At 38.9% G+C, this 15,535-nt stretch overlaps 1 protein-coding gene across 4 annotated transcripts in view; it reads left to right on the top strand.

Annotated features, from left to right (window-relative positions):
* Window positions 1-15,535, top strand: part of CSRNP3 (cysteine and serine rich nuclear protein 3) — a 103,810-nt gene that overhangs the window by 17,163 nt on the left and 71,112 nt on the right. For 2 of the 4 annotated variants that reach the window (XR_004418423.2, XM_033064292.2), the window contains exon 1: window positions 1,266-1,367. The exons of the other annotated variants lie outside the window; for them this stretch is intronic. Coding sequence is in view for 1 of the 2 variants with exons in the window: in XM_033064292.2 (XP_032920183.1) it covers window positions 1,299-1,367 (69 nt within the window). In the remaining variant the exon portion in view is untranslated. Of the gene's footprint in view, window positions 1-1,265; window positions 1,368-15,535 lie in introns of those variants that run through there. 4 annotated transcript variants of the gene reach the window in all.

Here is a 15,535-nt window from a genome sequence, read left to right as displayed (position 1 = left end):
TACTTTACTTGTAAAGACAGAATCTGAATGTTATGCACAGGATCTGCTGGCAGTTTGTTGTGATAAGACTGACAGCTAATTTTTTCAGAAGCTAAATCAGCTATTACTTTGTAGTGAAAGTATGCTAATTGGTATAGTCTTGCTGTGGTTAAAGATCAATAATTCATTGAAGAGAACAGATGCTCGTATTTAAAGGAATTCACAGTTAATTTTATTGGAAAGCTATAGATGAAGATTAAAATTAGTAAACACAAAGGTATTTGTCAGCTTCTGCTGCTTAATGTTTTTCTTTAAAGGGGAAGTCCTGGAGTACAAATGCTTTGATATGGCAGTAAATTATATCTTAGCTAAGATGACTCATGTTTGATTTTGATTTTAAATGTAATTAAACTGTCATAAACTAAATGTGATGCTTTTGTCTTCAACTGAGCTGATACCTACCTCATTTTTATAAAGAGGTAGAAAATAAAAATTCTCTGATCTTGGATTTTTTTTTCAAACTAGATTTAAGAGGCTACAAAGAGACTAGGAGTATATTAATTGAAAATTATTCACTTAGTCATTCTCTGCATTTAAATTCTTATTTAGGTAGAAAGTTTTGTGTAAAGTTCATGCAGCATACTGAAAATTGGCTATGTGTTATAAATACAGTAACATAAATGCACACACACCAGTTATACAGGTAGAGTTTTACACAGCTGGCATACAAGTAAAAGTATTTACTAATTATTAATTTTGGGTATTTTAAAAATACTGCCTCAAACTGAAAGAAGACATATTTTGTCGGAAATTCTTGGCATCTATCTCTGAATTGTTCTAATTTGCGCTGAGATTTCAGATCCTGGTTTGCATAAAAGCGCCACTGTTACTTTGATAATCATAAGCTTTCCTAAATACACAGCAACACTCTTCATTGAAGATCTGGAGAGCTGAGTCAGTCTCAAAGAATGTATACAGGCAGTAACTATGTTCCTACAGCTGTTTGCTTGTTTTTTCCTTACAAAAAGGAGCTGAAAGGGAGAATTCCTATTCAGTAGTGGAGCTGAAGGTTTATTAAGAGACTTTTTTTTCCTTGTCTTTAAATTATGTCATTACCTTTTAGTACTGAGTGTCCTCACTGACTACTAAGTAGCTTATTAAAGCTGGTTTTTAGATGTGCTTTTTTGTTCTGTTTTCTTCTTGCTGTTTTCCCATTTTGCTAGCATGCAGATGGGGGTGGGGAGTGGGAAATAAGGAAGAGAGCATGTTCCAGAGGATGCCAGGATGACTTCAGTTATTGGATGGCTGCTGTCTGATGGATGGAAAAAGGGGGAGTAAACCTTTCATTCTGCACTGACAGAGCTGAAACACAGAAACCCGATTTACAGGTAAGGGTAAAAAAAATTCCTGTTATGAATAGCTATTCTTGATCCTTGCCACAACATTTCTTGGATATAAAAATGCATGTGCAAGCATCTTGCCTGTTCCTCACAAATTACTCTGAAGCAGCTTTTCCCATTATTATTTCTCCTGCCTTGGAGGTTTCAACGGATGTGAAATCCATAAACAGTGAAATCATAGGCATGCCTGATGCTGGCAGCTTTCTCATGTGACAGGATACGCATTGCATCTCATTGATGCCGAAGTTGCTCAGTAAGCTGTGGGAAGAGAGGTCATTTTGTGTGATGGCAATACTCACTGTTGAAATACAGTGTATGCTACCAACAGGAAGAGAGTGCTGGAAGATCTAAAAATGCTTTCTTTGATTTTGGATAGGAAAACGAACTGCTTCTGAGACTGTCTTATTTAGTGGTGGACAAACAGTAAGAATGGGTCCTCAGAACTACTGAAAGGGATTTTTGTAGATTTTTTGCATTATTTTTAGGTTTGGAATGACTGTGGTTGATAACTCAGGTATTAAATTATTTTTGTTATGAGGGGAAAAAAAGATGCATATAATTATGTGTATGAGACAGACAAATCTTGTAGTACCTGCAGCATTTACATATGAGTTTTAATAAATTGTTGAAATTGCTTGCTTCTGCAGAGTTTGTGTTAGCAGCAGCTGTTAGTTCACACAGTCTGGAGATGGCAAGCAGCAGTAAGTTGCTTTGTACAGAAAGCAGATTTATTTATCAAGTTGCATGATATGAGAATATAGGACTACAGCAGAAGTCAGGCCTCACTGAAACAATAGGATATTTTGATTTTCACCTCACTGGGGCAAGGATTTCAAGGAGTCAGCTCTCTATTGACTTACCTCTACATGTTACATGTAGGAAATAATTGTTATACAGAATCCTATTTTTCTGATTTGAAGCAAAAATATTAATTGATATAAATAAATTGTGAGTATAATTGATTTGAGTGTATATATATTTATGAGATATATTTATAAAGCAAAAAGGGTGGAATTTAGTTTTAATAGATTTCAGAGATTAAAATCAGTAAATGCATGACGCCATTTTTGTTGTATTCACTGAGAGAATTCCCTTAAAGCAGTCCTACAATTACAAAAAATTTATACCGTAAAGAAAAACTGGAACAAGTCGATAGAACTCTTATGAGTGCTAAAAAGGACCAGAAGAAGCTTTGTCCACTGCCCACTTACTTATGTGTACCTTGCCATTGGGAGTGGTGTCTTTTCCTCCTCGCTTTCTGTTTCTTCACAAAATGGAGCCTGGTATGTTTGCTAAATTCTTTTTTTAAAAACCTAGTAATTTGCGGCAAATGTCATTGATACACAAAGTTATTCTGAAAGACTGGTGGGCAGTGTCTTTTGTTTGGTTGGTTTCTTTTTGTTATACTGGAATGTAAACACTGGTAAATAACACTGAAAAATAGTGGAGTTGTATCCTAACATTTGTTATTTTTAGGTACTGGATATGTATTTGAAAACTAGAGCTCAACTTTTAAATTATAATCTTAAATCCATGTATTCAAATCACTTTCCCCCATCAAATGAGAAATCTGACTCAGAAGTGCTCCAGTAACAGAGAGTAGTTGATGAAAACAGAGATGTAGTTCCACATGTGTTTAAATTATTCTGTCTCCTTGGAAACGCTGCTGCTGCAGATGGATTTGGCTTTTGGTGGCTAAAAATATCTACCGCTTAATAATGACAGCATGAAAGATACTGAATAAAACTACTGTGCTGTCACCAGTTTTAAAGTTCTCTAATGATTCAGGTATTCTGCATGAGCTACAGATTTGCATTTTCTGTCCAGCATTCACTGTCAGCTGCTGCCAGCATTCACCAGCTCGCTGGAAATGAGATAAGCTCATTAGCCTTGGTTGCAGACCCTGCTGAGAAGGGAGCATGTGAGTGAGAGGTAGACTAGATGAAGAGTTGGAAAGCAGGTAGGAAGTTGGTTAAAAAAATTCATGGTGGTGATGCAGGTAAGGTGTTGTATAATATTTGTAGATACAGGCTTATTCCCAGGGAAGTCCATGATAGAAAAAGTGTGCATAAGCACTGACTTTGTAAGGTAACAGCCTGCAAATGAAAGAATTTTTTTTCTTTTATTTATTGCATTAGTGAATGCTTTCTTATCAATTGTATGTGCAGGTGACTGAAATACCATGCAAACAATTTTAAGTAAAATATTAAATTACCATAAGCAAAAGCCAAAACCTGTATCACTAAAAAACATGTTACAAGCAAGAAGTAGCATTCAATTACTTAGCATTGCTAAGCAATTTCATATTTCAAAGAATTAATTATTTTCAGTTAAGAATACATAACCACTACATGCAGCAATTGGACTCAGTGATACTTGTGGGTCCCTTTCAACGTGGGCTATTCTATCGTGCTACTTTTTTTAATGCAGTTCTTCATTGTTTATTCCTTCTACATATCATAACTTGTTTTATTGTTAGCTGGGTTCAATATAAATGAAAAATACAATTTTTTTCTGTTTCTGCTTCTTTCCCATTGAATGACTTCCTGTTTGTGCTTAGAAAACAACAGATGACAAACATTTTCTTAGTGGGCTAAATATACCCCTCTTATTCTTTTATTTTGATGGTATATATATGATTTCTGGTAACATATGTTACTCAGTATGCTGATTCATTTTTCATCATTGAAAAGGGCATTTTTCCTGTTATGAAGTGTCTTAGAGATAGCATTAAAATATTACAAGGTATTTTGACACATACAAATAAATAATCCTCTGAAAATTAATATAAAAATCCATTTTTAACTGACATTACAAGTACTGAAGGTCAATTTAAGTGGAAGTTGAATACTTGCGTTTGATTACTTGAAATCACAGAATCAATTAGGTTGGAAAAGATCTCTGAGGTCATTGAATCCAACCTATGACTGAACACCACTGTATTAACTAGACCATGACATTAAGTGTCAAGTCCAGTCTTTCCTTAAACACCTCCCTGGGCAGTCCCTTCCAGTATCTAATCACTTTTCTGTGAAGAAATTCTTCCTTATGTCTGGCTTAAACCTCCTGGGGCACAGGTTAAGACTGTGACGGCTTGTTCTGTTGCAGATTGCTCGGAGGGAAGAGACTGACCCTCACTTGCGTATACCCTCCTTCCAGGGAGTTGCAGGCAGTGCTGAGGTTCCCTCTGAGCCTCTTCCAGGATAAAAACCTCCAGCTTCCGCAGCTACTGTTGACCATAACCCCCAGGTCCTTTTCCACTATGCCACTCTTCAACCACTCTACCCCCTGCCTACAGCACAGGGGCTGTTGTGGCCAACATGCAGGACCCAAGACTTGGTCATGTTGAACCTCGTGGCTATTGGTCTGGCACATTGATTCAACCTGTCCACGTCCCTCTGCAGGGCTTTCCTACCCTCCAGCAGATCAACACCCTGACCTAACTTTGGGAATTTGCTAATGGTAGGCTCAATGCCCTCATTCAGATCATCAGTAAAGATATTAAACAGGGCTGGGCACAACACTGATCCCTGAGGGACACCTCTAGTGACCCGACACCACCTGCATGCAGCACCATTCTCCACTACTCTCAGGGCCCATCACTACTCTCAGGGCCCATCCATCCAGACGGTTCTTAACCCAGCAAAATGAGTGAGAGGAAATGATATGATGTCTTTCATTGTATATGAGACTGTCAGTGTATTAAAAAAGCAGATAATTAAATGGATTATAGAAATGTTTTTATAAGTCTTCTTCAGTATAATTTGTTTTCAACTGAGTTAAAACCTGAGTACTTTAATTTTAAATTTCCTTTTCCTGTGTATGTACAGTAATTTCACGACTGTAAGGTGCACCCTTTTGACTAAAATTTTGGTTCGAACCCGGAAGTGCGAGCTGCGAGCCGCTACAAAGAAACAAACCCCAAACACTGACAAAGTGTCTTGGGTTGCAGTACAGGATGTGATCAAAGTATCTATTCTGTCACTGTCTGTTGTGACCAGGTGGGGCAATGATCCTTATCTCTGTGGGAGATATTCTGCTAATGGGCCATCCATTGAAACCAGGTGGGACATTGTTCTTTATCTTTTCACAACCCATCCTTCCTCCAGCAAGTAGTTTTCTGCTAATGGCCCATTGAGTCCCACTGTGTGACTGATAAAATTACTTCATCCCATTGGAAGTTGCTCCAGCAAAGGAGAGAGCCAAGCCTTTCTTGCCTAGATAAAAACTGAAATTCTAGTACACTGAGTATCCCTTTCTCTACTGGACTCTAGAAAAAAAAGAGATTTCTCCACATCACTACTAGACCTCTGGGAGGAAGCTGCACCTTCTACAAGACCACTGCTTCAACTAAACCACATCTGTCACTGCAAAAAGACTGCAGCCACCATTTAATGGGACTGCTGCCAACACCCTGCCTGACGGGGTGTCAGGTTGTACTCTGACTTTGTCAGGGTTTGGAGTTTGTTTCTTTGTAGTACTGTATTTCTATTTTAATTTCCCTAGTAAAGAACTGTTATTCCTAATTCCCATATCTTTACCTGAGAGCCCCTTGATTTCAAAATTATAATAATTTGGAGGGTGGGGGTTTACATTCTCCATTTCAAAGAGAGGCTCCTGCCTTTCTTAGCAGACACCTGTCCTCCAAACAAAGACACAAAGAGCACAACCTGGCACCCCGTCAGTCAGGGTGTTGGTAGCAGTCCCATTAAATGGTGGCTACAGTTCTCCTGCAGTGACAGATGAGGTTCAGTTGAAGCAGTGGTCTTGTAGAAGGGTGCAGCCTCCCTCTGAAGATCCAGCGATGATATGGAAAAAAAGTCCAGTTTTCCTCTGGAGTCAGGGAAAAGGGGGCAACTTGGTGTCCCAGTTTTTATCTAGGTAGGAAAGGCTCGGCTCTCCCCCCTGGCTGGAGCAACTCTCAATGGGATAAAGTAATTTTATTGGTCACACAGTGGGACTCAATGGGCCATTAGCAGAAGATAATTCCCTGGAGGAAGGATGGGGGGAGCAAAGATAAAGAATGATACCCTACTGGTTTCAGTGGATGGCCCATTAGCAGAGTATCTCCCACAGAGATAAAGATCACTGCCCCACCTGGTCACAACAGATAGTGATAGAATAGATACTTTGATCACATCCTGTATTGTAACCCACGACAGCATGACTGGTGTGATTGTTACTAATTCATTACTTTGTTGCATGTGGATCCTCACTGCAAAAAAAAAAAAGTGCTCCTTATAGTCTGGTGCGCCTTATATATGGACAAAGTTCGGAAATTTACGGACTCCCAGAGGTGTGCCTTATAATCCGGTGTGCCTTATAGTCGTGAAATTACTGTAATTTAAGATTCTATGGAGATAGTAAGTAATCTAAACATTATTTGAGGAAGTAAAGGTGTGATACATTGCTGGAAGTACATATTTGCATTTTATAGTGGTAGCCACGTTGCGCCAATTTGTCATGAATCCTCCGGTTTTAGATGTAGAACCAGAAGTTCTCATCTGGTAAAAATAGGAATGAGAAAGTTTGTTCCATATTGCTTGTGATGTCTAGGTTGTGAAAGATAGTGATGATAGCATGGAGGAAGTACTGTGGATTTTTTTTTTCCTGGTTTGCTTTGGCTTTTTTTATAGCAAGTTGCAAACAGATGAACTGAGGATTCTGCCAGGCTAGATTTTTCCAGCAATTTTCATCATCGCTTTTTCATGTGTGAAGAGAATTCTGTGCTGTACAGTTGATATCAGACCACAGGGTGAAGACAGTTTTACCACATTTGCCACTCTGCAGAAAACCTCCAAAATACCCACTCGTCTTGTTTGTAAACAGCAACCTCCTAAAGTTAGTCCTTTTTTTATCTTGTCACATAAAAGTAGTACTATTATTATTAAAATTGTGGCCAGAACAAAGTATTAAATATTTGGTTGTTTTGACCTAAAATTTCCATCTATGCTTCCCTGTCACCACTTGGACATGTGCAGACATACCTCAGTACTTGAATAGTTAAACTGGGAGAGTCTGTTCCTGTATTTTCAGAAGAGAAAAAAGGGAGGAAAACCTAGTTTAGAGTGAGTTTTGCAGATATGCTCCGGTATGGTTTTGTGTTACGAGTTCATACTGCTGCTCTTGGAGCTCAGATTTTCTGAGTTTGAACATGTTGAGTGTTTTTGTGAGTTTGTTTGTTTTGATTTTTGAAAATCTATTAAACACTATGTATTTCAGAGTAGAGAATGGCTGTCAAGATGCAGAGAACAAGGGGCAGAAGAGGAGAGCTGTTGAATTTACGCTCTCTCTCTAGCAGCTCTGATGGCGGTGGTGAAGGAGCAGCCAGGCTGTGGGCTAATGCAACATGTAACAGCGAGCTAAGTGATGTGTACAGGGGCTGGAGAGGTGGGAAGACCCCTTTGACATGTACCAGTCATGGCCATGCTGTACTTTGGCAGGAGATACACAAGATTCCCTGCCATGTTGTGCAGTTCCTCTGCAGGCAGGATGGATGATTGATGTTCATGAAAGAGCAGTGTGGAAAATCAGCACTGAAATAGAGTGTAAAGGTGTTGCAGTGAACCAATTAGTATTACTACATGGGCTAATATGGGTAAAATTTATATTAAAGGCCACTTATTTCCAGCACTCAGGAAGTTGATAGCATTCCAATCTTCATTATGGAGCTGGACCCTGCTGCAATTCTTGCAGCTGGAAGCACATAATGCAAAACTACTGTGCCAAATACACTGCTGCCAGTCTCAGAACCTCATTCCAGTTGCTGGGAAAGTGCTAAGCAAGCCAAATGTTGTATGTCCTTCTGCAAAGAGGTGCAATAAAGATGTGTTGGCAATATACTGTCTTCCAGATAAGACAGACTGCTTCTTTCCATCACCTACCTGTATGCTGCTCACTGCTCTAAACTCTGTGTATCTGTAGAAGTCAGTAGGACCGACTCCTGTTGTAGCAGTGTTTTTCCATTTTCACATTTCAATTTTAGAAAGAGTTGTGACTTCTTCTGGCCAGACCTTTGCTGCAAGCTGTCTGGCAATACAGGCAATGCCAATAGCAGTAAGCCTTTTCTGAGAGCATCCATACAAACTTCAAAATTGCTTCTGGCATACAGGTAGTAATTTCTTTTTTCTTTAAAAAAGGTAAAAGAAAATCTTCTGCAGAGATTTTGGATGAAGGGATTTTAATTGATGAAATTTCATGGAGACTCAAAACCTAGAAGAGTAGTGCCCAATACCAGGTCTTCAGCAGCGTTACCTGAAGACTATGGAAAGGACTTTGACAGGTGCAGCCAAGTCCTAAACGACTTATATGGATGTTAGGCGTTATGAACCTGAGTTTGTGACCCAGCTTCAGGATATCTTTCTCCTGAATCTCCTGTTTTCCTCTAGGACTTGCTGTGGCAAGCTTAGAAAATTGTTGTGGGTGCATGAGCACAAGCTCAAACAGCTTCTGTGGACAAATCTCATCTTGGCAGGAGGGCCCTCTTGCTGAATTCCTCTGAATCTCTTTCTACCAGGTTGAACCCTCATTGCTAGAGACCTGAATGCTAAGGTCCTGGCTTCCTGGATTAATTAATACTGCCTCTTACTCATTTTACTTTGTTCTCTGGGGAGCATACTGAGATAAAATTTAAGAAAACTAGCACAGAATTTTCTTCTGTTGGCTGAATTTAATTCATTTAATGCAACTGTTGACATCAATTGATGTAGCTAAGAATTAGAAGGCCATTTCACTGCTGCTGTCTTGTGCCGGGTGGTGGAAAGGGAGATATTTGCACGCCTGGTTCATGTAGGACTATGTGAAATGCTTTTGGAAGACTAAAGGAGACAGATCTATCAGTGTCTGTACTGCTTGCAGATGTGAGAGGTGAGCATATGCCAGCATCATTTCTGCATTTTAAATTCATTGCCAGTGGAGCTAGGTGGCATGTGTTAGAGTGTACAACAATGTGTAGGCAGCCTAGAAGATTAGTGGATTAGTACTCAAGTGTGAAATCAGGAGTACTGTAAAGTGATGGTATAGAAACCCTGCAAAGAGCAGACTTGGCAGGATTTGGCTTGCAATGCCAGAACAGATTCCCGAGGTGGAATTGTGCAGTCTTATCCTGCAGGATTTACTAGGTGCTGTGGATTTAGCTAGGCTGAAGCAAATGAGGAGAGAAAGACTTTACCTATTTTATACTTGCGCAAGTTGACCACTGCTATAAGCAAAATATATGGGTAAGATTATACTAAAGATAGTCCCTGTACCTATACAGTGTAGTCTCTTAAGTGGAATTAGCTTGCTATGTGTTTGTAAATTTTATGGATTGTAGTACTGAAACTACTAGAGCCTACCTCTGGCAACTGGTGCTTATGATTAGAGCTGCCAAATGCAGCAAAACATGTATTGCAAACATTAATTTGAATTCTGAACAGCTGTTTGATTCATGTTCGTGTACCTCTGTTGTTCACTGTTTGCAAGCATTCATGCAAATGTTTTTTTTGTCTGCATTAATGCAGTTCCTTATGTGAATAGTCATTTTCACAAGCAAGTAATATTCTTTGTGTGTGATGATGTCACTGTCGGTGCTTTTGGGTTTGACTACCCCTCCCCTCCCAAATTTAGAACTGTCAGTTACACAAAAAGTGGAATATTCAGTGCATTATATGGAGCCAAGCAGCCACCTCGATTAGTTCGCAGCCATCTCTGCTGCTGACATTTATTTAGCAGATAAGAAAAATGTCTTTAAAAAATTGAAGCTTTGTTTGCAGGCTAATAAAAGGACTTAAATTCAAAACTAGTATTAATCACAGCAAATAACCCAAACATCTTGGCTTGTGAGCATCAATATTCGTGATTTGACTGAAATTATTTGCCAAATCTCCCTAGAATGTTATAGTACATGCTGACTGGCCAGTGGGTGGGAGTTGTTTGTGATGAGTACTTTGCAGTAATGTTTTATGGGTAACATCTGTTTTCTGCATCCTCCAGTTCAGTTTGCAGTCATTTGCATAGAAGTGTTTTATGTTCAAAAGTGAATCTGTATTGCTGCTACAGACTTTAAATTTTTCGGTACTTTCAGTTGATACATTTGAGACAAGGAAAATGCAGTCTGATGCATAGGACAGTTATTTATTTAATGCCCACCTTTGGTGTTTATTGTAGGTTTTATTTTCAGATGAGAATTTTTATTCAGGTAGATTTTATAATGAAATGTGATCATATCTCAAGAGGAAATCAACACAAAATATGGTTTCATAAATTGGATTTCTTATACTCTGTCCCCCAGCCCCCTCCACTCCAAATGCCAATGTGTTCTTGAGCTCTTTTTCCTCTTGATTTTTTCATCGCTTTAATCAATAACTGATTTCTATAGTGAGGCTTTTTTCTAAATCGTGAGGATATGCAATTTAAATAGGGTTCTGTTTTATTATTTCATTTTTTTTAATGTTTACTACATATGGTATATTCTTGATATTTATTTCTTCATAGGTACGCTCCATACTTGTTTAGGGTCCCAGATGATGTTGTATGAGCTGTATAATATAGTGCAGAATTTTGCAAAACATTTATTTGAAAATTTTCGCTAGGATGAAAAATTGCTGAATTTGTCTTTGTGTCTTGTGCTGGTTTTGCCTGGGACAGAGTTAATTTTCTTCTTAGTAGCCAGGTCAGTGCTGTGTTTTTCAGATTCAGTTTGAAAATGATATTGACAACACAGTGATGATTTGTTTGCTGCTAAGTGGTGCTTGCTTTAAGTCAAGGACTTTTCAGTGTCTTGCCCTCTGCCAGTGAGGAGCTGCACAAGGAGCCTGGGGGGGACATAACCAGGGCAGCTGACCTAGACTGGCCAAAGGGGTATATAAACTGTCCATGGGTGTCAGTGAGACACTGAGGATGTGGCAGCTTAAGTTAGTTTTTGTAGAACAAGTTTAGCAGTGTATGTTACCACAGTATATAAAGAAAAATTTTCTCCTGGGAGCACAGGTAATGAATGCACTGTCTCCTGTCCACTCAGTAATTCTAACATCACTCTTTTTAGGCCTTTCACTGGGATTTGGAGATACCTGCTATCTAAAGAAGATGTCTAAAGGTCTGCTGCAATGAGATTGTTACCAAGATTCTCTAAAATTTCCAGTCTTTTTAGGTACCAGAGAAAGTCAAACCAGCCAGGACTTTATATTATTTTTCTTTGTAGGTTCCAGATAGTACTGTGACAGTGGGAAATATATCTCCTACATTTACATGGGATTTTTATCTTCTAGTAATAATGTAGTGCCTCTGAAATTTTTAAATATCGTGTGCCTGCCAGTTATCTGGCATCGTAGGAAGGCAAAGCCTGTTGCCATGGAGCTTTGAGGACTTGCTTCGCCAGTCAGCATACCTCTGACAGCATCGGTGCTCCCACATACTTCCAGCTAGAGAACTGGCTAAATGATCTCATTGTAGGAGTAGTTTCAGGGTGGAGGAAAACTAGGAAGTGAAGGAGGAAAAAATGGAGGTGTTTAAGAAAGATACATCCTTCTCACAGCCCATAGCCGTCATATGCTTCTGCTGTGGCAGGTTTTCACTTTCTTGAAGAGTCCTTAACTGTGTTAGGCAATTGGTGTTTGACCTAGAGCTTATAGCAATGTGTTAGCTTATTTTCCTTGCTTTAGTACTGTTCCCTCTGTTTCAACTTTGTTTTGCCTTGCAATGGACGAATGCCACACAAGCATGGTGAGAAGGATGGTGTACGTAACAGAGGATGATGTGTCACCTCGCTATGCAAGGATTCTTTTCTTGTGAAGGATCTATATATGAACAGGAAAGATTCCAGTGTCTGCTTGTTACTTAGTTGTGTGAATTGGAAGGGTGCTGCTCCAAATCAACTGTAGCTACTAGCCAGCTGTTTAGTAGTTGTCTGGTAAGGTCTGATTGAACCTTTCAAGCCAACTTTCACCCTTTTAAACTAAATGGATAAGTATGATAAAGCAGATCTCTTTAGCTGTAGCTGGCAGTTATTTTTCAGCCTCTGAAGACTGAACCTCACTGGTGCCTTAGTGGAAGTCCAAGGATATTGATTGACCATCCATTTGTTTTTCTTGGTCATGTGCTGTTGTTTGGTTCCTATAGTAAGACATGGACTTCTGTGTGCTGCATTCTATACCTATATATATTGTTTCCTCACTTCTTTTAAGAATATGTGTATTGCTGAAGTACTTCTGTGTGTTTAAGATATTCCCGTCCTATATAATGGTAGTCTCACATACTCTAAGTGACTTGCATTAGCAATATTATATTGCTGCATAGTTAGATTACCCTTACGATTCCTCCAGTCAGTTATGGGATTTATGTATTGTTTTGTTTTCCATTCGTGTATTGAAAATTTGACTTGTGTTCGTCTTTGGTACCTTGTACTATTAGACCTACCTGTAGGGTGTTCTGTTCGAATGAGGTTGGATTTGGATTTCTTTGTGACTGCAGTTGCTTTAGCTGATTCCAAAAATCTGAATTTACCTATTCAATTGTAGTTACAGTGCAGGACAAAGAAAAATTCAGTTGAGTTCTCTGTCCTGGTACCCAGATTGTGCACTTAGGGGACCTTTAGTAATAGCACTAAATTTGTGGCCTCACTGTTAAAAGTTTGACTGTTGCTTATTCCTGTTGGTCTCTGGCATATATCTGTGTCTTCCGCTGGGATATATCACACAATGAGCAAAGAGCCAAATAATGCTTTCCTAAACAGCATAGGGCTGTGTATCCCATACTTATTACATCCTAGTTCCTGGAGATGTGGATGTTGCTCAGGTACTGCAGGATGCCTGTGTAAATAAGGCTATCAGATAGAACATGCCTTGTGCACTCCTGTGCAGATGTGCTTCTTTCTGAAGAATACTGGCTTATGGAGCGGCATCTGTTTATACAGATGTTATTCTAAAGGGATCTCCTGCTGGTACATAGTGTGTACAAACAGCTTTAGATACTCTTTAATCTCTCTGTGATAGCCAAGCTCTTGAGTAATGGAAGTGTCTCCTTTCCCCTATGTAACATATTCCCGGGGAGACGATTACAGCGAGATTAGAATCAACAGATCTCAGGAAAGTGGCAACACCTAAATTTGATCACAGCTACTTTGTCAAACAACCTTCTCAATAATCTTCCTGGAAGAGATTCAGAACAAAAATCAGGCAGCAGTCACACGAAATAAATGTAATGGCGAACTATGCCTTCTTGGTGTTGTGGTGAGCTCGGGTTCTGCATTAACCCTGTACCTCCTGTACCCTCTCTTGATCAGCTAGCGATGTAGCGCTAACCTGTGTCATTTCCAAGGATCCTGAGACCCCTTTGTTATGGTTCTTTATACAAATTGCCTTAATGAAATGGCTGTGCTGCTACCAGGTTGTGGCACTTGTTGCAAATGTAGGCTATGCTAAAAACAGGCAAATTTAAAACCCTTTGGTGTAAAAAAAATACTTGTTTTCTGCTTCTTGCTGGGAGCAGTTCTGGCTGTTGACACTCTCACTATATGCAGAAATCTTATTGGTGTGCAAGTCACCGTTTAGTCATCCAGCCACTGTGTGCTTTTACTGGTGGGAGACAGTGTCTGACAAAAGGGCTTTTGTCTGGAAGTCATTCTCAGGGTATGAAATGAGTTCTTGCTCTCTGACTGGTTGTGCACTCATGATGATCACAGATACTAGGTTTGCCTTGCAGTGCAGTTATGACTTATGTTCGTTGGACCTGGAACTTCATGACTCCTGTAGCCACAATCTCAGTGGGTGCACACGTGGATTTGACTTAGGTCTTACTTGTACAATAAAGTCTTTGTCAGCTCATTTCTCACTCTCTTTACTGAGATGTTTAAGTGTAAGCATTTTCTTTCTCACACTCCAGCTGCTTCTTTACCCTCTTCTACAGTCAAGCTATAATCCTGTGGATTTGATATTGCAGGCTGTTGCCATGGAAATAATGGTGATTTCACAATTTCAGTGCTGTAAGCACTGCAGGAGACAATGGAAAAGGTGGTTGGCAAGAGACATAGTGGGGATATGGGGGACAATTCAGAGGAGTTTTTTCTGAACCTGTGCTTTTGGGGTGACTCTTTATGGGGTTTCAGAGTGTGTGTGTGTTTAGTTCTTTTAACTATGTATCTTTTTCTTTTTTGTACATGTATTTTTATTAGAGTTTGGTTCATAAAAATGCAATTTTTATGTTTTTGCAAAGGTTGTTGCAAAGTGATGCTAAATTCTCATTTCCATGCCCTCAGAATAAAAATGCAGTGCTTTCTTTGCAGTTTATAGTAATTCATTTTTGGACAAAAGGGCAGAGGTTGAGATCTAAGCAAGTTCTGTTTGAGTCATAAATTTAGCCTGAAGAAATCCCTTTCAGGAAAATATTTTTTTCATAAATAGTAAAACAAGCTGAGAACATCATGTTGAACATATGTATTTAAAGCTGTCTGTGTGACTGACTGTATGAAGCTCTAATATATTTGTTATTTAATTTTTAGCATGCTCTGCATGCAAACAAGTTTGATGCTGAAGATCATCTTATGCAGCATCTGTTCTTAGCATTATGTCAGGATTCCACGTCTATACTGGAATCTTTTCTCTAAATTAGACAGATCCATAAAGGTAGAGTGAAGCTTACTGGAAGAAATAACTGTGGTATAAAATGAATTGAATTGGCAGCTTAACAAGCTGAAGGCAAGTGGCATCAGATGAGAATTTTTGATACTAAAAGCTTAAAGGCATCAAACAGAAGCCTTTTTTCCCCAGCTATTTATGGTGGCAATTCACTGATTAGCATAGTCAGAGAGTAGATATTATCTGTAAATTTTAACTTAAGATCTTAGAATTAATTTTCAGTCTGCAGTAAGAATTAATCAGTAATGAGGGTGATAATAAACTATTTTTTAATTAAAGATAGAGAAAAATTACTTCAGCCTATCAGATGTGTTAAAATTATCTAAAAATAACTTTAAAAATATTTTGATCTTTTTCTGCTTGGCGTTCCATAAATGCAGATACGAAGACCAGCTGTTATACATGAAAGGGAAACAATAAGGAATGTTCAACATGATTCTGGCTTTGTTGGGCAATGTGATTAAGAAGTTAGGTTCTTAAGGATGGACCCAGTACTTTCATGCTTGTGTGAATGGAAATAGTCTACTTGTGTGCCAGTACTCATAT

This window comes from Catharus ustulatus, chromosome 7 (genome assembly GCF_009819885.2).
Source record: "Catharus ustulatus isolate bCatUst1 chromosome 7, bCatUst1.pri.v2, whole genome shotgun sequence".
In the NCBI taxonomy this organism is placed as follows: Eukaryota; Metazoa; Chordata; class Aves; order Passeriformes; family Turdidae; genus Catharus; species Catharus ustulatus.
The sequence above is the reverse complement of the archived record's forward strand: the minus strand, read 5'-3'. Positions and strand labels throughout refer to the sequence as shown.